Consider the following 23,481-nt stretch of genomic DNA (forward strand, 5'->3'; position numbering starts at 1 on the left):
TTTATTATAATTTCCAAAGTGAATCATTTACAAATAAATCTGTATTCCACATCCATTTATTCTCCCTAGCACCATTTGTTCCCCTTAAACAGAATTACCTGTACTCCTCATCTTCCTCTCCCCTCCAAATGAACAGGTATAAAAATATCTAAACTTCACTGCGATATTGAGTAATCACTCTGTGATTCTCCCCATGTGCATGGTAAATAAACCTTTCTCTTATTAATATGCCTTAATTGTCAGAGTTGATCTTTCGGCCAGCTTTTGGGGGAAAGGAGAGGTTTCAGCTCACCCCTACGCTAGCTCCTTTTTCCCAGGACCCTAAACAGCAAACATCATCACCTCATACTTCATATAGAAGACTTGCAACCATGTATTCACTCAGTAAACTCATTGGCCAGAGCTAGTCAGATAACAACTAGACAAAAGGTTCAGCCCAGAGGAAAGGAGACTCAGAAGAAATACCTGGCAAACATCGCTAAATTTCTGGACTCTATATTAGGTGTCAGTCATTTCGCCCTAAGGGAGGTCACAGTGGGGAAATCAGGAAAAAATGAACAAGTACAACTTGCAAAGTGCTATGGTAGCCTAAATTCTCTCTACCCCAGTCTTCAGTAAGGAGTTAAAGCTTAGTGTTTCAAGACTAGAAGCCTCCTTGCAGCCATCAGTAGAATCAGCTTTAGGACAACTGAGAAGTCATGAAAAGAAACTGGATCCCTAAGGCCGTGCTCAGCTGCTGTGGGCTTGCAGACTGCTCTACAGCTCAACTTATATTTTGTAAGATAAGAAGTGTCTTCTCCCTTTAAGGCAACTTCAGCCAGGCTTCTGTTATTTGCAGCCTAATGCATCCTAACTGATAACCTGAGTAATAGCCCCATTTCCATTTGCTTGATAAGTGAGCTGAAATTTAAGGGGTCTGTGTGCTGTGTCTCGAAGGTAGATTCTGAGCTCCTGGAAGCAGATAATACAGCTTTTCCTTATATCAACCAACAAGGCTTACATCTGCCTTGACTACAATAAGTGAATTACGTACAAACATGTCTCCCACAGTCTCTCTCATCCACAGACACCTGTAAGGAAGCACATACATTCAGCTACTCTATGCAGCAACTCAACACAGACACGTGCAAAGTATTCATTAATGAACAGGATTTGCCATACATGCCCAGTCTGTCCAAGGAAAACAACATAAACACAGCACTTCATAACAGTAAACTAGTTCAGTTATTTGAAATACTGTTTTTCAAATACTGAGTTGTGATTCAATATGATGAAATCAGTTTACAAAGGTGCTTTTAAAAAGTGAAGTATAATAGAGTAAAATAGAAAGTAGCATGCATTACACACAGTAAGCGTTAAAATTTTCATGACACTTTAGTTTCAAGTGTGCATCACGGTGTAAGTGCAATGAAAAATGTATTTTCTCACTGTAGATGGCAGTTTTATAAACACTGATTTCAAAGGAATCAGCTAGTGCCATCTAGTGGTAAAAGCCAGGGCTGCAGTTGAAACAAGAATGGTAGACTAGTAACCGCACAAATGAGAACACTCATCCCACAGTTTTAAGGGTTGGAAAGGGCCTTAGAAATCATCTAGCCAACCCCAACATCTACTGCAAGAATCGTTTCAATGATATTAAGTCACTACCTGACTACTCATCAAGGAAGGCACTCACTCCACTGCTGAGCAACTTTGTTGAAAGCTGATAAAGCTGCCTCCTTTTGGAAGCCATAACTTGTTGGACTTACTGCTGCTCTCTTGGACAACAAAGAACAGTTTCTATTCCTCTCAACTCTGGATTATTCAACACTATTCAATATGACTGATTCAGTCAAGCAACATTTGAATGTCTGCTAAGTGCTAGGCACTGGGGATAGAGTGGTGAACAAGAAAGGATTAAGACAAAGATAAAAGATTATGAGGAATGAAGAATATGACTAACACAGAGGATGAGGGTGAAAAGGGGAAGGCAGAGGTGATGGCCGTGCTGAGCCCTGGAGAATGGGAGACAGTCAGCTGTCCAAAGGCATTCCAGACAGGCAGAGCAGCAGAGAGAAATTCCCTGGGTGGGCACAGATGTGAGCCCTCCACTAGCACAAAGGAGGCCTGAGGGCCGGAGATCAGTGAGAACCAGAAGAACCTAGAGAGGAGGGTGAAGGGAGGAGGCGGCTCAGGTACCCTGGGACTGGCCTCAAGAGCACACCGTCCATGGTCAGTCATGTACAGGAGAACAAAGAGGTGGTGAGATGCCTGGGACATGCCATAAATATATCCAACCACTAATTCCCATCAATTCCCACTTCCTAATGTTTCTAACATTTGTCTTTTCCATTCCTCAAAGCCAGATCACTGCAAGAGGTTTCCATGCCCCGAGGAGAAAGGATCTCACCATCTGGTCTGTTGGAGTGGCCAAGATAAAAAGACTGAAGACACACTATTGGGAGAATAAGAAGAGGGCACCGGCACTATTGAGCGGACTTCTAAAGGGAGACAAGCATCTAGTTTCAGGATTTACCATCAGTTAGAGATTAACCCAACAAAGTACAGCATATCCACACAATGAAATACTAACCAGTCATTTAAAATATAAACTAAATGGCAAAAACATATGTAGCATATGTATCCATAAACACCTGTGTGTCTTGATTATAGAGATTTATTGAGGATACCAAAATATTAATAATTATCTGAGATTTTGGGTGTTTATTTTTTATTCATCTATACTTTCTAAATTTTCTACACTAACCATATGACATTATTTCATCAACTCTGAGATGGCATCAATTACAAGATGAACCACCAAATAAGAAAAAACTCTGCAAATTAAATTGACTTACTCTTATCCCCCACAATTTTGTCTCTATTAAAAAAATTCTTCTGGACTTATTTAAACAGATTATCATATCTGTCTCTTGCACACACATAAAGAAGAAAAGACATAGCAAGACCCCATTCTCTACACAAAAATAAAGAAAATTAGCCAGGTGTGGTGGTGCACACCTGTAGTCCTAGCTAATTGGGAGGTGGAGTTGGGGGATAGCTTGAGCCTGGTAGTTTGAGGCCAGAGAGAGCTAGGATTGCACCACTGCACTCCAGCCTAGGCAATAGAGTGAAACCTTGTCTCTTAAACATATTTTTTTTAAAAAGGAAAAAGTTACTGGAATAAGCTGGTTAAGTCTTCACATTCAGGATGTGAGTTTCCACACTATATCGACTGTTGTACAATTGAGGGTGTTGGTGATATGGCATTTCTCAAGAGAGCCCCATCATCCTGAGATTTTCTTCCAAGTCATTGACCCTCATGCTGTAAGTTACGATAGTGGTTTGTTTTGGTATCATCAGAAGGCATCAATGGATAGTTTTCAAACAGCAAGCAGGATTTGTGCTCCTTCAAATGGTCCTTAAATGGTATCAGAACTGAAGCATCCAGTTCAGTGGTCACAGCTGTTCAGACTTGCCACCCAGAATACAACCAAGTCCGTCAGCCCAGGTAATGACAACTCTAGCGCAGCTGACGACGACTGCAGGACACATAAAGAACAAATCACATCTGATTTCAAAGAAGTTAAATGGAAAAGAATGTGTCACAGAATCAAATATAGTACTGCCTTCATAACGAAAAACCCCAGTAAGTTTGAATATCATAAACATAAAAGGCAAGTATTACTCCAGGATAAATATCTGTAATATATCACAAAGTACTAATACCCTTACAATATAAAGAAACTCATAAATTAATAACAATCCTAAACTCCCAAAAGAAAAAAAATGGACAAAATACAAACTTCGGGGCATTTCACAAAAGAAAAAAAATTGATCAATGAACACACAAGAAGTTCAGCCTTATCAATAATCTAAAAAAGTGTAAACTGAAAGCAAAAATAGTACAGTATTTCTCCAAGTTGGCAACAAAACTATTGTTGAACTGAAGTTGGCTTTGGAGGGGCACGAGAAAGAGGGCGCTGGAGCTGCAGTGACCACAAATTGGCACAATCCTGCTGCAAGGCACCATGACAACAGGTATAAAAAGCCCGAAACACGTGCACACACAATAACTGAACAGTCCCACCGCTAGGACTATCCTAAGGAAATCATCAAGAATGGACACAAACATTTCTCTACAAGAACAGTGAACATGGATTTACAGTATCAGGTGAACAAAGCAGGCTACAAAACTGTATGTACAGGATGTTCCCAATTTTGTTAGAAGATATAAATACACATACATGACTGCCCAGAGTAGACACCACTGCTGCTATTAGTGGTGGTCTCTACACCATTGACACTGAGCATCAAATTCTACCTGTCAATTTCCACTACAGTCCTCTGCTTATAAAACCCAGAGAACATCCCTTCTATTTGTGTATCCTGATTTCATATGAAAAGGCCAGATGCAAAGAATCAAACATCTCAGATTTGGAAAGACCTCAAAGATTTTCCCAGTCTTTTTTCAATCCACACTGCTTTCAATGTCCATGGCATTCACATACCACCTGTTCCATTTAGTTATGTCTTTAGTCACTCCCTTTTTTAATACTCAGGTCTGATGTGCTACTTAGTATTTTCTTCTAACACAACACAGTAATAAATACCTAACTATTAAAAAGTAAAATGTCTGTGTACCACCTAACATCATCTCACATTTCTCCCATGGGAAACACTGGTCGGATCCAACCACCTATTCATTCCAGAAACATTACTGATTGTGCCCTATCCACAAGAGTGTCAACTGCAACAATGAGTCCTTCACCAGAAAGGTGTGAAATCCACCTCCAACAGACATTTCCTCACCTGAGGTTTCAGGGAATGGGAAGGGGCCTCCCTGGCTCTCGCAGCCTGTGAGAATCAAGATTGGTGCCTCATTCTACTTCTTTAATCCACACTCACGGAGGGAGTGTGGGGGGGAAATGTGCCAGGCAGCTGACTATGTGCCAGGCATTATTCCAAATGCCTTAGGAATACAAGCACATATAACCAACAACACTACAAGGAAGGCAGTGCTCTACAGAGGTCAAGGTAGTCACCTCAGCTGTGGAACTTAATTCTATTCATGTAGGAAACTTAAGGTTATTGCTTTTCAAACCTACTTACCCACCTGGATTTTTTTTTTTTTTTGAGACTGAGTGTCTCTCTCTCTCTCTTGCCCAGGCACCGGCACTATTGAGCGGACTTCTAAAGGGAGACAAGCATCTAGTTTCAGGATTTACCATCAGTTAGAGATTAACCCAACAAAGTACAGCATATCCACACAATGAAATACTAACCAGTCATTTAAAATATAAACTAAATGGCAAAAACATATGTAGCATATGTATCCATAAACACCTGTGTGTCTTGATTATACAGATTTATTGAGGATACCAAAATATTAATAGTTATCTGAGATTTGGGGTGTTTATTTTTTATTCATCTATACTTTCTAAATTTTCTACACTAACCATATGACACTATTTCATCAACTCTGAGATGGCATCAATTACAAGATGAACCACCAAATAAGAAAAAACTCTGCAAATTAAATTGACTTACTCTTATCCCCCACAATTTTGTCTCTATTAAAAAAATTCTTCTGGACTTAAAGAGATTATCATATCTGTCTCTTGCACACACATAAAGAAGAAAAGACATAGCAAGACCCCATTCTCTACACAAAAATAAAGAAAATTAGCCAGGTGTGGTGGTGCACACCTGTAGTCCTAGCTAATTGGGAGGTGGAGTTGGGGGATAGCTTGAGCCTGGTAGTTTGAGGCCAGAGAGAGCTAGGATTGCACCACTGCACTCCAGCCTAGGCAATAGAGTGAAACCTTGTCTCTTAAACATATTTTTTTTAAAAAGGAAAAAGTTACTGGAATAAGCTGGTTAAGTCTTCACATTCAGGATGTGAGTTTCCACACTATATCGACTGTTGTACAATTGAGGGTGTTGGTGATATGGCATTTCTCAAGAGAGCCCCACCATCCTGAGATTTTCTTCCAAGTCATTGACCCTCATGCTGTAAGTTACGATAGTGGTTTGTTTTGGTATCATCAGAAGGCATCAATGGATAGTTTTCAAACAGCAAGCAGGATTTGTGCTCCTTCAAATGGTCCTTAAATGGTATCAGAACTGAAGCATCCAGTTCAGTGGTCACAGCTGTTCAGACTTGCCACCCAGAATACAACCAAGTCCGTCAGCCCAGGTAATGACAACTCTAGCGCAGCTGACGACGACTGCAGGACACATAAAGAACAAATCACATCTGATTTCAAAGAAGTTAAATGGAAAAGAATGTGTCACAGAATCAAATATAGTACTGCCTTCATAACGAAAAACCCCAGTAAGTTTGAATATCATAAACATAAAAGGCAAGTATTACTCCAGGATAAATATCTGTAATATATCACAAAGTACTAATACCCTTACAATATAAAGAAACTCATAAATTAATAACAATCCTAAACTCCCAAAAGAAAAAAAATGGACAAAATACAAACTTCGGGGCATTTCACAAAAGAAAAAAAATTGATCAATGAACACACAAGAAGTTCAGCCTTATCAATAATCTAAAAAAGTGTAAACTGAAAGCAAAAATAGTACAGTATTTCTCCAAGTTGGCAACAAAACTATTGTTGAACTGAAGTTGGCTTTGGAGGGGCACGAGAAAGAGGGCGCTGGAGCTGCAGTGACCACAAATTGGCACAATCCTGCTGCAAGGCACCATGACAACAGGTATAAAAAGCCCGAAACACGTGCACACACAATAACTGAACAGTCCCACCGCTAGGACTATCCTAAGGAAATCATCAAGAATGGACACAAACATTTCTCTACAAGAACAGTGAACATGGATTTACAGTATCAGGTGAACAAAGCAGGCTACAAAACTGTATGTACAGGATGTTCCCAATTTTGTTAGAAGATATAAATACACATACATGACTGCCCAGAGTAGACACCACTGCTGCTATTAGTGGTGGTCTCTACACCATTGACACTGAGCATCAAATTCTACCTGTCAATTTCCACTACAGTCCTCTGCTTATAAAACCCAGAGAACATCCCTTCTATTTGTGTATCCTGATTTCATATGAAAAGGCCAGATGCAAAGAATCAAACATCTCAGATTTGGAAAGACCTCAAAGATTTTCCCAGTCTTTTTTCAATCCACACTGCTTTCAATGTCCATGGCATTCACATACCACCTGTTCCATTTAGTTATGTCTTTAGTCACTCCCTTTTTTAATACTCAGGTCTGATGTGCTACTTAGTGTTTTCTTCTAACACAACACAGTAATAAATACCTAACTATTAAAAAGTAAAATGTCTGTGTACCACCTAACATCATCTCACATTTCTCCCATGGGAAACACTGGTCGGATCCAACCACCTATTCATTCCAGAAACATTACTGATTGTGCCCTATCCACAAGAGTGTCAACTGCAACAATGAGTCCTTCACCAGAAAGGTGTGAAATCCACCTCCAACAGACATTTCCTCACCTGAGGTTTCAGGGAATGGGAAGGGGCCTCCCTGGCTCTGGCAGCCTGTGAGAATCAAGATTGGTGCCTCATTCTACTTCTTTAATCCACACTCACGGAGGGAGTGTGGGGGGGAAATGTGCCAGGCAGCTGACTATGTGCCAGGCATTATTCCAAATGCCTTAGGAATACAAGCACATATAACCAACAACACTACAAGGAAGGCAGTGCTCTACAGAGGTCAAGGTAGTCACCTCAGCTGTGGAACTTAATTCTATTCATGTAGGAAACTTAAGGTTATTGCTTTTCAAACCTACTTACCCACCTGGATTTTTTTTTTTTTTGAGACTGAGTGTCTCTCTCTCTCTCTTGCCCAGGCTAGACTGCCATGGCATCAGTCTAGCTCACAGCAACCTCAAACTCCTGGGCTCAAGCGATCCTCCTGCTTCAGCCTGCCGAGTAGCTGGGACTATAGCCGCATGCCACCACACCCGGCTAATTTCTCTATTTTTTTGTAGAGACAGGGTCTCACTTTTGGTCAGGCTGGTCTCGAACTCCTCAACTCAAGCAACTCTCCTACCTCAGCCTCCTAGAGTGCTAGGATTACAGGCATAAGCCACCACACCTGGCCCTCACCTGGATTTAGATCTCTCATGCACACCTGGTTTTTTCCCCCTCCTAACACTTTCATTGCTTAAATGGTATGCATAGGTGTATGTATGTGTATATGCATGTGTATCTGTGTACACATGTATATACTGTCATGCGTCACTTAATAACAGGGATACATTCTGAGAAACGCATCGTTAGGTAACTTCATCATTGTGCGATCAATGACTGTATTTACAGAAACCTAGATGGTAGAGCCTACTACACACCTAGGCTTTATGCAGTAGCCTGTTGTTCTTAGGCTACAAACCTCTACAGCATGTTACTGTACTGAACACTGCAGACAACTGCAACACAATGACTCCAAAAACGTTGGAGTCACCTTGGTGCCCTAGTCTCACCTCACATCTACTGTCAGAACATTCTAGCAGTTCTACCTTCACCATGCATGCAGAATCTGTTGGTTTCTCAGCACCTCCACCAGCACCTTAATCAGGCATCAGCCTCTCTCACGTGGGACACTCCCACAGCCGACCACTGACCTCCCTGTCTCTGCCCTTGCCCTCTACAGTCTATTCTCAGCAGAGAAGCTGAAAGGACCCTGATCAAACCCAAGGCAGGTCACCTCTCTCTCCAATTCAAAATCCTCCAATGGTGCCCATCTCGCTTAGAGTAAAAGCCAGGTCCTCACAAGGGCCTACCATGCATGGCCTGCAATGTCTGCCCCCACCGACTCCCAGATTCCACCTCCTGCTCTTCCCCCAGTCAGCCTGGCCTTGTTGCTCCTGGAACAGGTCAGGCCAGCTCGTGCCTCAGGGCCTTCTTCCTCTCTGTTGTCTCTGCCTGCAAGACTTTTCCCCCCCGATACCCACAGGACTCAGGGCTCACTCCCTCGCCCCTGCAAGCCTTTCGTCTATACCGGCCTCCTCAGTGAGGCCTTTCCTGGCCACTCCATCTCAAATGACAACTCCTCCCAGCACATCTACTGCATCTATCACCATCAGAAATGCCAGATATTTTGCTTGTTTGTTTCCTGACTGTTTCCCTCACTGGAATCCAGCTGCATAAGAGCTCCAACTTGTCTGTTTTGTTCACATCTGTGTCCACAGTTTCTAGAATGGTGCCAGCATAAATTGAGCAGGCCCTCAATAAGGAAAAATAAGTGAATGCATTAATCTAAGAGATGATGTGGAACTAATGAGGCAAGGGAGGGGGAAGAAAGCATTCCAGGCAGTGGGAACAGTATGCCCAAAGGCCCGTAGGAAGGAAAGACAAGGGACATGTGAGGAACTGAAAGGATGGCCCAGGGGAGGGAAGAGTGGTATGAAGCAAGCTGGGAAAATAGGACAGGGCAGGCAGGGCCCTGGAGACCACAGAAGGAAACTTTTCTAATACCAGCAGGAAGCCATTAAGCAAGGGAACGACAATGATCAAATGGGCCTTTTACACACCTTTGTCTTCAGTGTGAGATAAGGATGTGTGGGAGCTAAGTGTGAGTGGCAGAGTCCAGTAGGCAGACTAATGCCTTAGCTCAGATCACAGATGACCCTTGGCTTGGACTGAGATGACAGAAGCAGAGGTGGAGGAAAGAAGTAGATTCCAGAAATATTTAGCAGATAAAATCAACAGGTCTGGCTGATTGATCACATAAAGGGGAAAGTAAAAGGGCAGTTTCCAAGGTGATGCCTACCTCGTTGTACCTGTGACCCCAATGAACGATGGCACCATTCACTGAGGGGGCTGTGGGGAGGACCACGGGAAGGTGATCTTGAGTCCAGTTGTAGAAATAGTGAATTTGAGATAGTTCTGAGACATCCAAGTGGAGATTCTCAGTTGTGGTCAGATATCAGGCTAGAGTGACCAGATCATGAAAAGATACAGCATTTCACGCAATCAAGTGCAGATTTTTTACCTGCTAGCTGCTGGGGAACCGAAAAGTTTTAAGTGACAGGTTAAGATTTGCAATTATGAACAATCACCCCAGCCAGCAGTTAGAAAAATCAGGAAGCGCTGCATTAGATCTGGTGAGTGGCTAATGTCAGAGGAAAATATGTGGCCGTGGGAAAGAAGAAACTTGCCCTTTGTCAGGATCTATCTCCTGGCACAGCTGCTTTGGATTTTTCTAAAATACAAGCCCAGATCATGCAGCTCCCCCACTTAAAAATACCTCAGGATGAAACCCACAATCCTCAGGACCGTTCATAATTTGTTCTCTCACAACCTCTCTGAATTCTCTTGTCTCACCTGTTGTCAAGTTCCCCTAACACACCTTGTGCTTCAGTCTCCATGCCTCTGCTCATGCATAGAAAAGCAGCCCTGACCTCCATGAGCTGGCCCTATACTGCGAGCCAGGTCTTAATGTTGCTGGAAGTTGGCTGGTGCACCCAGAAAGGCCATGCTGTTCTCCTGTTGGACATAAACAATCTCACAGAACACCAAGACAAGGGCCCTCTGCAACAGCGATGAAGCGAGATGAAACAAGTCCACTTCATAATTTTGTCTAAGCACAGACAAAACGCCACCGTGCCACTCACAAAATATCAAACAACTGAGTGACTGTGCCTTCTTTTACACATTACAATTTTAATCCTACTCTAGCCAAACCTCCTTCTAGAAAAGACTGAATGTGCTACGTGATGATAGAACTGTCCCCACCTCCCGTCAGCACTCAGTTCAGAGCAAGTCCCTGTTCCGGTGAACCCTACTCCACATTCCCCAGCCAAAGCCCAAATCCTAAAAGGTCTAGCACCCTTTTACTGATCTATGCCCCATAGTTCCTCCTGGTGCGAGTTTTCCCTTGTTGTCACAAGTAAAACACCCAACTTCTTTAACTACAGGTGTGTTTCTGGTGGTCTTTACTGGAGGACATTGACAACTGTAATGGGAGGGGAGCATAAGCAAGCTTCTTGGAGAGAAGTTAATGGAGTTTCCACCTGAAGGCTTCCACTTGCTATATTAAGCAATGGTTGACATTATCTTTACAACAAAGGCGGCACGGGGTAAATGAGAAGTTTAGGGAAAGTGGAAAATGGATGAACTAAGTGTTCTGGAGAATGAGACAGAGAGTTGACCAGAGAAACATATTAGAATTGTAAGGCTCTATTAAGGGCACAGGTGAGGTTGGGTGACATGAATTCATAGTAGTACCAAGCTGCCCTGTTGTATGATTTCTATCACCAGTATTCAAGGTGAAAACGGATAATTTGATTCAATCAGGGTTTTGGGTCTACTAGGACCAAAGGGGAAGGGAGATAAAGATACTGTCAAGAGAATTACTGAGTCATAGACTGTGAACTCTAAGATCAACTGAGAGGGAACAGCAGAGAGGGAGGATACAGAAAGCCATGGAGGTCCTAAGGAAAAATGATGAGCACAGCAAAAATAACTGATCAAGCAACCTAGACAAAACCAGGTTGGAAAATGTTGCACTGGTCATCTGTGAGTCAGTGCAGCAACGGGATGAAAATCCAGGGTATCATGGTGGGAACAGGTGACAGAATCTGATGAGAAGAGGTAATCACTGCAAACGAGGCATTCAAAAATTGAGTGCCTCTAAGCTGCAGCCTCCACATGGACACTGAGGTCATCTAGGATATCAAGAACTGTGGTAGATACAAAAATTTGGGGCCAGGCATCCAAGTATTCAAGGAATTCAGTGAATAATCAGGAGAAGGTAGACAACACCAATGAAGAGTGGTCCAGCTGGGTACAATGGATCTCAAAGAAACAAGATGGAGAGCAAACAGCTGAGAGGACACAAATCTCAAACCCCCTGATCCTGAGATACGCAGGCTATTAGAGAACAGAGGTACCACTTGAGAGGGCTTCAAGAAAAGGATAGCCCCAGGGAAGCATCAGGGTTAAGGCAAAAGGAGGGAGGGAATGGCTAAGGAGAGGCTGGGAAAATAGAAGCACCTGTGGATTAAGGAATGGTGATTTCAGAGGACACAGGAAGGGTTTGCTGGGTCAGAGGTAAACGGAAACAGCGGAAAGTTGACACAGGGGCATGGCATGATTGGCATAACAAGGAGAGAGAGGGTGGGAGAGCCTTGGTAAGTAATGAGTAAGCATAAACCTAATACATCCCATCAGAACGATAGTACGTGTCCACTTTGGTGATGATGATGGTTTGATGGCAATGGGGGTAGTAAAGATGACAGTACCCACCAGTATTGAGCACCTACTGTATGCCAAGCACTCCACATATAATCTTCACAACAACCCTCTGAGACAGATAACATTACCATTATTCCTAGAAGGGCTCTGAGCTAAAGAAAGCAAACTCAAATAAAAGTAACAGAATTGTAGGTGCCCTGGGAGGCCAACTGATGTTTTAAATGTTTTTTAGGGATTTCATGGCTCTAACTCGCTCAGGGCAGCAAGGAACAGCCTGACCCACAGCTACTACATACTCAGCAACTTCAACCAAATAATACTCAGAATAGAGGGAAATCAAAACTAGCAATAATACTTTACTGAGGGCTTCACTTTGTGCCAGACACTAACTGCTTTCAGTCGATTATCTCATTTGATCCTCATATTCAAAAAGTAGGTTACCCTTATTATCCCCATTTTTAAGATGAAGAGACTGAGGCAGAAAGAGAAGAGTAATTTGTCCATAATTCACACAAGGAATCCTTATTTAATATTGTGACTTTTGGAGAAGAATGTTTAATACATCACAGTGAAGATGTAGGTCACAATACCACAGAATCTGAAAGACATTTAACTTCTCACCACCTCTTCTCACAATCTCCTTGCATGTTTTTTCAGAGGAGGGAATGCCAAGTACAAGAATGCTTTTATGAAATGCATCCGGGATGGCAGACACCTGTGGTCTTTATTATTCAAGACTTATCCCAGGAGATTCTGATTCATGAATCTAGAGTAGGTCTTGAACATCTATATATATTTTTTAAAAGCCCCACAGGCTATGCTGATGATCAGTTCACGTTGGGGCCTACTGCTTTATATTCTTTGCAGTTTCAAACCCAACCTTCCCCTGCTGTACTGAGATATTTGTAGATCCACAGGGTCTCAGAAACTGAAGCAGAAATCTGAAATTACAAAAACTATTCAACAGAGTCAAGAAAAAGCATGCTTTAATTATACGATTTCTCTATACTTTTGTGTCTGAATTATTTTATAACCAATTTAAGTTTGCAAAAAATAATACCAATAAATATTAAATGAGTCTAAACCTACTGTGCTACTGAAAAGAATTTTATTTCTCTCCAATAATTTTGATGGTACTTCAGATTCTCTTAGCAAATAGCAGTCAATATGGGGAAAATGATCTAAGTCAACGGTGCTACAGATGTCGTTAATAGCAACTGAAAGCTAGAGCAGAAAAAGCTGAGTGCAATCCACTCACAAACTTCACCTGGGACTGTGCAAGCTTTTTAAACTGATTATTTACTTAATCAAACACCACTAACATCTACCACATGCCAGGCATTGCTCTAAATCCTCTACTAATACCATTTAATCTCATAACCACCTACAAAATGGGCATTATCACCCCCATTTTACAGATCAGGAAACTGAGGCACAGAATGGATTAGTAACTTGCCCAATTTTACACAGCTAGTAGGGAACAATGTGACAGTGCTCTCAATAAGCAGGCTCTAGATCACTATGCTTACTCTCCAAGAACCTAGAAAAAGTGTGTAAGTCTTAATTCAAAACTTTGGTTTTCCTCACTCTACAATTCCTACATGACACCGGCCTACTTCTCCAACCTGGAAGGCATTCTTCCAGGTCGTCTAACATACTCCATACTCCTCCCTTGCTCTCCCCGAACACTCTCCTACACCCCTATTTTTTTTAAGACTTTTGTTCCCAACATCACTGTCTAAATTATAAACTCTAATGGCATGGTGTATTTCTCAGCACTCAACACAGAATTGTAGTTATGTATTTCATGGGTCATTTGTTTCCTGTCTCTTTCCCAACACCTGTGATTTCCAGTGCGTCTGACACCACGTCCGTCTTGTTTATCATGTATTCCCCTCATGGAATCCCCTACCAAACAATCCAAAGTAAGGGCCTGACACAAAGTAAGCTCTCAATAGTTCTTGCTTAATGAATATATAGATGGCACTCAAGTCTCTTGTCTTCTCTTTCCCTGACACCTACCTGTGCTGGCAACACCCCCACCACCACACTCCTAACAGTGGAGGCAGTAGGCTACCGCACACAAACGTGGTCCTGGGACAGGTCATTTTCCCCTCAGTGGCCTGAGTATTAGGTGCGCAACTGAGATCAAGACAACCCCCAGTAGAATGCAACCTACAAAGGAGGGAGAACCTGTACTTTTCCTCTTCCTCGTACCTCAAAAGACTATAGTCATTATTTGCTTCATATTTGTCTTTCCAGCAGGAGTTTGGCTCTGAAAAAGCCAAGACCATGTCTGCCTGGGCCAGCGCCATACTCCCATTCACGGTACCCCAGGCTGGCAACACACCTGCCAAACACCAGCAGCTCAGAAATGATCAGGTAAATAGTGGCACACACCAGAAACTCATAAAATTGTCAAGTAAATAAACGACCCCCTGCTCCGAGCACTTCACAGGTGTGAAGCGAGGATCCCTGAATCGCGTACCACGTCCCTCAGGGCGTCCAAATATATTCTTCACACACAGGCCCGCCTCCCACCTAGGCCCTGGCCCCCAGACGCCGGCCTCTCACCCCGCGCCCGGCACGCACCTCTTACACAGAGAAGCATCTTCACAGGTGCCGCGCACGCCCTCGTCGTCTGTGTCGCAGGTCGAGGCGGAAGAACAGGGGGTGAAGAAGGACTCCCTCAGGCTACCGGCCATGGACGTGGAGGCTGTGGGGTGCTGTGCCCACCGGGGACATGAAGCGGGGTCTACAGGTGGCGGGGGCAGGAGCGAGGCTCAGGGAGAAGGCAAAAAAGAGGTGCTGGGCTCCACCCGGCTCGTCTGGCGCGGCTCATTGACGCCACCCACTACAGCTGTCCCAGCAACCTTCGCGCTTATTGGCGCCTCTGCCGTGACGCTCGTTGGAAAATTTCCCCGCCCTCTCTGCCTTGGGAGGCGCTCATTGGACGACTCTTTTGGCCCTGCCCACAAAGCCCGGAATTTCGTCAGGGCTTGGGGGGAAGGAAACGGAAATAACGCAAAAGAAAAACGCAATTCTTTATGGGAAGTGTAGTCTTAGGTGTTTTGGGAGGCCACATGGTCACCCGGGTGAAATTTTACAACTAGAATTAACTAGGGGCTGAAGAGCTAGATGGATTCTCAACATTGGCGCAAAAGGTAGAGAATTCAGCCAGAAAAGCAAATGTAAATTGTTACATTCAGTCAAGGCTCAGTGTCATTCAACAATTTAACAAAAAATTTTTGAGGCTGACATGGTGTCAGGGACGGTGCTACAGGCTTTGCACACATAATTGCCTTTGAAATCTTGGAGGGCCTCAAATGCCCAAACGACAAGTTCCCCTCCTTCTCTGCTCCCACAGGTAACATCCTCTAGCTAAATGGCCCCCTTATCACAGGAACCAGACAGTGTCTGTTTATCCCCAGCCAGTGGGTTTCAGTTCCCTGCCAGCTAAAGGAGGGATTATTTAGACAAGCCAATCACACCATCCTTTGGGAACCAGGGGACACCCTACCCAGTCCCTGCATGTTCACTGTGTTCTGGAGTGCAACCCTGTGTGTCCCTGCATAGTGGGCAGTGTCCTCCTCCCGGGCGCTAAGTATATGTAACTAATAAACTGCTGTTGATTGCATCTCTCTGGTGTCAGGTCTTCTGTACTTGTCCAGCCCCATATCTCTACAGTGGGAACCCTCCCTCATGAATGAAGAGTTGGTGAAGAAAACAACTGGCATCACAAGCAGCATGGCCCATCCTTGACTGAGGACACCTGGGTCAGCTTTAACTAACTGTTCCTTTGCTAATTAACTGGTTTGTGAACTAAAATAAAATTTTAAGGCTCACTCCCTCACACTGGCTGACTAAATGGATGCCCTCGTGGCCAAAAAGGAATATCCTAAAACTAAATTGCCTGCCAGGAGGAAGGAGATCAGACATGCCTTATCATGCCCCCCTCCCTTCTTGGGGACATCCTTTGTAACCCATTAACAGGCCTAAGGGTACGCAAGACAAACCTACAGGTCCTCAATTTACACAACAAATATATGTCCCGTGGCTTATTTCTGATAAACTCCTCCTTATGTTGAAACATTCCAAGCCTTTAGACAAAGCTTCATGTCTTTAACCAATTACAAGCCAAAGAATCTTCAAACCCACCTATAACCTGTAAGCCCCCCCCCATCACAGCTTCAAATGGCCCACCTTTTCGGGCCAAACCAATGTATGCATCCCACGTATTGATTTATGACTTCACCTGTAACCCCTGTCTCCCTGAAATGTATAAAACCAAACTGTAATCCAAGCACAGCGAGTCCACTTGCTCAAGGCCTCTTGGGCGTGACCCCGGGTCATGGTCCTCAAATTTGGCTCAAAGTAAATGTCTTTAAAATTATTTTAGAGTTTGGTTTTTTTTTCCGTTGACAGGTTTTATAAGGCAGCAATGACTGTGACTGCCGCTTGGTGGCCAGCTTGCACTTCAGCTAACGAGTTCTGTTATCTCGGTTAGGCGTGGTCGTCTCTTCCCACCCTAATGTTAATTGACCAGATCCTGGTGTGAGGTGCCATCAGGTGTGGCCTGTGTCAGACAGGTATTCTCTCAGGCTTCCACCTGGGGGCAGCAACAACACAATATCCTTTCTGGTAATGTGCCTGAGTTCCACTCACTGGGAGTCAGGCGAGAGCTCTTTGCTCAATGCGTCTAACCTGATGACCATCACTGGCTGCTTGGGGCAGCTATACAGACATGGTTTGGGAAAATATACCCCCAGCGCAGTCCTGGCGACAACCTTTGTGATTGTGGAATGGAAGGAGGCCATCGCCCTGGGAAAGATTTTAGAATGGCTCCCTGGTTGCCTCTTTACAGTTGCTGTTGTTCAGACAAAGGTAGTGATGTTTCCTGTGCTGCTGCTTCCCCTGCCGCTGTCCTGTGCTCTCCTGACCCCTAAGAGGTGCGTGTCCATGGCAGTCGGTGGCCCAGGCACTGATGATAAAAAAACAAAACTGTCACGGGGAGGGACATTTGCTATTCAACTGCTTTCCTAATGCAAAACCCCAAACCAACACACTGGGGCTGTGCTTAGCACAGGGTGCCAAAGAACTAAACTCATGATCAAGGGGCTTGATGACTCTCACCTGGACCACAGAAAAAATGAACTTCCTGGATGCGAATCCCAACCCTGAGGAGATGGACTGGCATTCCCTAGAGGAGGAGGACGGTGGCCTACAGAGCTGGCCGCTGGCTTCCTTTCCACATGACCACCCAGAAGATCCATAGCACATGTGATCTGATGGAGACAAAAAAATATGTGACTTGAGGAAATTTCTTTGGGTTGGTGGCGGGGACCCTTAAATACTTGAGAATCCCACTACATTTAAAAGAGGTATTTTGCTGTTATGGTTTTGGCTAATGTGCTCTTGACTATTTCAAAGGCCCCTCAGCCACAGTTTGCCTTCACCTCCAAAGGGACACAATGCATCTTTACCTTGCTACCCACAGGCTACCTAAACAGCTCTGCCATCACACGCAATCTTTGCAGGCAGGATCTTAACTGCATCCACCTTTCTCCTGGAATACAACTGTGAGATTACATTGATGACATTCTCCTTTGGAGGAAATTTTTTGGCATACAATTTTTCAGGATATGCAAGTCCAATATCTTTAAGTCTTTTTTAGGTTCTGGAAGCAACGTATTTCTTGTTGAAAAATTTTACTTATACCCATTTATGTCATTACTTGCAAATTAGCCCACCTTGAGTGGGGTCCTCTCCAACAAAAGGCTCTAGAATTTGTCCAAATTAAAAGCAGTGGGCGCTCCCATTGGTGCCCTCATTGACCCACTCAGTGAAGAGGCAAGAATGGAACCAGTAAGATCAGTAAAAGTCAACCTTCTCTCATGCTTCCTGGAGTCTATGGACCACCCAGAGGACCACAAGTTGTCCATGGGTGTCTGATGTAAGAAACTGCCTTCCTTGTCCCTGAACTACCTACCATGAGAGTGGCAATTGTTGGCCACACACTGAGCACTTCTGCAAATAGAGGTTCTTAGAGACCCTGAGCCTGTGACCCTCCATACTCAGCTGCCCATTATTCCTTAGATCATGGAAGCAGCACCCCACAAGCTTGGCATGACTACCAAGATCTCCTTGGTACAGGATGGAACCAAGCCTGAGCTCTCTGGCATATCCCACAAGGTAGGAGTGGCCTTCTGATCTGACTTCAGTCCCTTGACAGATGGTATGGTGCTGGAGGAGGTCACCCCTCTCCCAGACCCCTTGGCTACCTGGGGAATCCTTTGGGATCAACTGAGTGAACATCAGTGAGACTTCATACACTTTATGGATGCCATTGCCACCATCATACACGATGGAGCTCAGCGCAATGTTGCTGTTTTCCATCCCGTACCCAGTATAGCCCTGATGAAAGTTCACCCTCACAGAAGTGTGGAGAATGGATGCAGGGTAGGGCAAGAATGGAACCAATTATATAAGTAAGGAGTCTACTGCATGGGTCCATGCACAAGACAGGAAGGGATTGACCACATCAGTGGGAACAGACAGAGAGAGAGAATTAAGGTATTTTGAGTGGTTGACTGGATATGAAGTGTGTGTGTGTGTCTGTGTGTGTGTGTGTGTGTGTGTGTGTGTGTGTGTGAGAGAGAGAGAGAGAGAGAGAGAGAGAGAGAGAGAAAGAGACAAAGACAGAGACAGAGACAGAGAGAGGCCAATCAGGATCCTGAGGTCTCTTGATTGAGTGATGAGAGGGTTGCAAGGGAGGATACTGAGTTCTTTCTTGGACATGTTGATTTTGATGGCCATTATGATAGGAGTGTCCAGAGACAATCAGTTAAACCAGTGTGAAATCAGGAGAAGGGTGAGGTCAGATATGAACATTCAGAAGTCACTGACATACCAGGGAAATGACTCATGGTAGTGGACGAAACTGCCCTGAGACTGTGCAAACGGAAAGTGCAAAGATCCTGTTAGCTGAAGACAGTACCATGAAGAACATTCACATTTAGGAAGTGATCAGAAGAAGAAGTCACAAGGAGCCTGGGCAAGAAGATTCTGACCTTAGGAAGTGGACCCTGGGGAGAGCGAGATCACGAAAGACAAAGAAGGTGGAGAGAATGTAAAGAATGAAGATGTGGTTAACATGTATCAGACAGTGCAGGGAGTTTAAGTGAGCAAAGGACTGAAAAGTGTGCATTAGAGTTAGCAACATGGAAATCCCTGGGATACTAATGGGACAAGGTGTGTGGCACTTTCAAAAAGAAGTTGATGAAAGATGAGGTGGTGATGAGGAGTAAAGAATTCTTTCAAAAGCTTAACTATGATGGGTAGAGAGATAAGGTGGTTGCTGGAGGAGCAGAAAGGATTGTATTCTATGCCAGGAGGAACGTGGGTGTGCTCATATGCCTAGGGGAAGAGACAGGCAGAAGATAAAGCAGCGTGGAAAATTAACAGAATGAGATCATTGAACAAGTCTCAATCCAAAGTCTACAGGGTACAGTTTTGAGCCTTGAACTAAAAAGCTTGATCTTGTTCACTCTAAAACAAAAGGGAAGAAGCGGAGAAGGATGGAGAGAGGATGGTGGGATGCAGGAAAGGGGTATGGGAAATTAGGAATTCTTGCTTGCTGGTCTCTAGTGTCTGCAGAGTGTATAAGGCATGACTGTGCTTGAGGAAAGTGATAAAGATTTCAAGTGGCCCTTAAGGAAATGGGCAGGGGAGTTGACCATAGACATTTGTTAGGATTCGGGGTAGAAACTGCTTCAATGCTGATCAATAGGAGACAGTTGTAGTGATTTTTTTTTAAGAAAGTATGCCAGAGAATAACATACTCCCAAATATACAAAGAAACACATATTTCTAAAAATCTGAAAGAAAATAGGTTAAAAATAGAGTGGTTTCCTAGGAAACTTTAGAAAAAAGACTGGGACTTAGCCATCAAAAGAAAACTTCCATTTTTTTCAATTTTGAGCATCTTGTACTTCTGTGCTTTTCACCTTTTTTCCTTGCGTAAGGAATGTATATTCATGTATTTTATAATTTTGAAACTTTTTTTTTTTTTTTTTTTGAGACAGAGTCTCACTCTGCTGCCCGGGCTAGAGTGCCGTGGCATCAGCCTAGCTCACAGCAACCTTCCTCCTGACTCAGCCTCCCAGGTAGCTGGGACTACAGGCATGTGCCACCATGCCCGGCTAATTTTTTTTTCTATGTATTTTTAGTTGTCCAATTAATTTCTTTCTAATTTTAGTAGAGATGGGGTCTTGCTCTTGCTCAGGCTGGTTTCAAACTCCTGAGCTCAAACAATCCGCCTGCCTCGGCCTCCCAGAGAGCTAGGATTACAGGTGTGAGCCACCGCGCCCGGCCTAATTTTGAAACTTGACACAAGCCAATACTTTAATTGTCGAAAATATATACAAATGCCTGCTCCTAGTCATAAATAAATAAAACATTGCAAACACTCCTTGAAGCATCCTTTGACCACAGCGTCCAGTCCTACCAACACCCACCGTCACAAGAAATAATCACAATTTTAAGTCTGGGGAATACCTTTACAGCCCTTAACAGACACTATAAAAATCATGAAGAATACTTGTATTAAATTTAAAGCAAGTAAAACTAGAACGAAACAACTTTTTCGAAAAGGCCACTCAGTGATATGAAGTACATGCACATAGAGGCTTGGTTTCCATAAATGTCTCTGGTTTGAAAATCATCTATTCCTTTGAGAGGCCCTTCAGCACCACCCCTGGGCTCTCGCCAGGTGACATTAGCAAAGGTGTAGTTGTGGCGAAACCTCTGCAACAGCATTTAGAAGATGCTGGGACCCATGGGTTTGAAGTCCATCTGGATTAATAAGAGACACGATTGAGGAGCAGGGATTGCCATCTGCTCTTTTGAGTATGGATCCTGGGGTATTTTTGAAACTTCGTGTTACGATTTTAGGTAATTTGTTCTTTCCTGGTGAATCTAGAGGCTTCTTATCACAAGGAGAAAGCCTTTCTAGCAAAGTTGGTGAATAAGATTCTGCTTCTAGATACTTAACATAAAGTTCTGAAAAAGAACTATTAAGCACAGATTGCTGATTAGGCCTCAGAAGTGTGCTGGGGACACTTTTTGATCCTCTTCCAAGGCACCCAGTCATGCACCTGGTGACAGCGCCTTGATCTTCCTTCAACAACTGCTCCATTTCCTCCCATTTGGTACCCAGAGTGCTTCCAATTAACTGTAGCACTTCAGGTTGTTTCCTTTTGGGTGTTTGAAAACATGCAGTGAAGAGGTTTCTCATGAAGACTTTGTCCACATTTCCTTCCATGCTGTTTAGTAACTCCATCAATTTCTTTTGCACCACCTCCAGTTCTTCCTGTTGGACCTCATTTTGGTTTTTCAGTGTTTCCATTTGTTCTTCCTTCAGCTCCAGGACTGCATTTGCTTTATCCAAATGCTCCTGCGATGACACAAGTTTTCCTTCTTGATGTCCTTCCTTTTCTTTCCATTCAGCCAATGCTAGAGCATACTGAGTTTCCTGTTCCTCTGAGACAGAAAGCTGTGATGCCATTTCCTCTTTCTGTCTGGAGACCATATTCAATTTTTCATGCAATGACTCCGCCTGCAAGCTAGCTTCCTGGCTTGCCTTTTCCATTTCCTTTGCAAAAGAAACTAAGTTTTCCTCCAATACTGTGACTTTCTTGGTTAGTTTATCCACTCTGTCTTTTGCAGCCAAAATGTCATGATTATAGGAATCTTCTGATTGTAATAGTTGGTTATGCAATTTCCATAGCTCCTGGTTTAAGGGAAGCTCTTTGTCACATAAATGTTGAACCTCATTCTGTAGGGCCTGGTTTTCACTTGTTTCTGTTTCAGGGCCACCATGGCTTGATCTCGCTCCTGCTGAAGCAGAACTGCTTCTCCAGCACTGACTTAAGTGTGTTTAAAAGCTCATGTAATTCTCCACTTTTGCCTTGTTCTTTTTCTTTCAATAGTTGCTCACATTCATGGGCCTCCTTCTTCATTTCGCGACACTCAAACTCTTTTTCTACTAGTGTCATGGCATACTTCATATTGGTCTTTTGTAATGCCAGATATTCTGTTTCCTTTTCCCTGGATGTGTCTGCTATTTTCTCATTTTGGTGTTTCAGTTGACACGTGTCCATTTGTAAAACCGACATTCTCTCCTTCAGGTTGCTGACTGCCTGCCTCAAAATCTCATTTTGTTCTCTTTGTGAGATTTTCCCTGAAAGAACGTAACTGACCATTTTTGGCTTTGATGAAAAGGTTCTTCCCCTTAAGTAACGTGTATAATATTTTGTTTCTCCCTCAGCTGAGTAATTTCCAAATGCATTTGTTCATGTGCATTTCTTGCTCATGCCGAGGTGGCAGCAATTGAATCAGAGAGGCTCTCGTTATCTTCCTGGAGGGTTCTAATGCTTGCCTCTTTTTCTAGCACTGATTTTGTCAGTTCGTCAATCCCTTCTTGGAGCAGTTTCCAAAGCTCCCTCAATACAGCAGACTTACTTGCTTTAGGAGATTCAGCTGGCTGTGGCCAGACTGAGGATTCCGTACACGGCCGTGATAGAAGATCTAGTCGCCCTAAAAGACTGGCCTTCCTATTGCAAAGCTTCCCTGTGCTGTGCTGAAATTGCGCTTCTTGAAGTTGGGCTGCCTCATGCTGCATATTTTGTACTGTGCTCACTACCTGCTGTTGCCACTCTGCCGTGTTCTTAAGTTGGTGTTTTAATTTCTCACGATCCTGTAGAAGTTCCTGAAACCCATTACTATCGATACCTCCTATGTCATTACCAGTGCTGGGTGTTTGCCAAATGTGACCAAAGTCTGACACTTCTGACTTAATGCATCTATGTCAAGGTCTTTTTCTCTAATGAGCTGTGATAAATGCTGAACAGTGTCTCTAAACATCTCACCATGTCTGCTACTTTCCAAACTAGTGGACAATTTTTTATTTTCACCTTACAGTTTGCTGATGGCTGCTTCTTTGGCAACAATGATGTCCATCCTTTGATGATTCTCTCTTTTGAGATAGCTGTTTTTGTTAGCCTTCGCATTCCAAATAGCTAACATTCGCTCTCTTTCCAAAGCACGTGCTTGGAGTTGCTGCTGAAGGAAAGCAACATGGTGGGGGTAGGAAGCTGCAGGTGTTCCAGGGTGAGGACCCTGTGTCTCCAAACCTTTCTGCTGGAAAATCTCAGCACTGGACAGCTCCTCCATCTTTTTAGTTAAAGACATATTCTTTTCATTTAGAACTTTCATGTCCAATTCTTGTTCTTTTATCCC

General features: G+C 43.5%; 1 protein-coding gene across 1 annotated transcript in view; it reads right to left on the reverse strand.

The window, feature by feature from the left end:
* The window catches only part of LCMT1 (leucine carboxyl methyltransferase 1), a 52,265-nt gene extending 30,493 nt beyond the window's left edge, over window positions 1-21,772 (reverse strand). Inside the window, exon 1 of the mRNA XM_012644932.1 lies at window positions 21,339-21,772. Within this exon, the coding sequence (XP_012500386.1) occupies window positions 21,339-21,772 (434 nt within the window). The remainder of the gene's footprint in view (window positions 1-21,338) is intronic.
* Window positions 21,773-23,481: the final 1,709 nt, after the last annotated feature.

This window comes from Propithecus coquereli, unplaced genomic scaffold, assembly GCF_000956105.1.
Source record: "Propithecus coquereli isolate 6110/MARCELLA unplaced genomic scaffold, Pcoq_1.0 Scaffold223, whole genome shotgun sequence".
NCBI classification, from domain to species: Eukaryota; Metazoa; Chordata; class Mammalia; order Primates; family Indriidae; genus Propithecus; species Propithecus coquereli.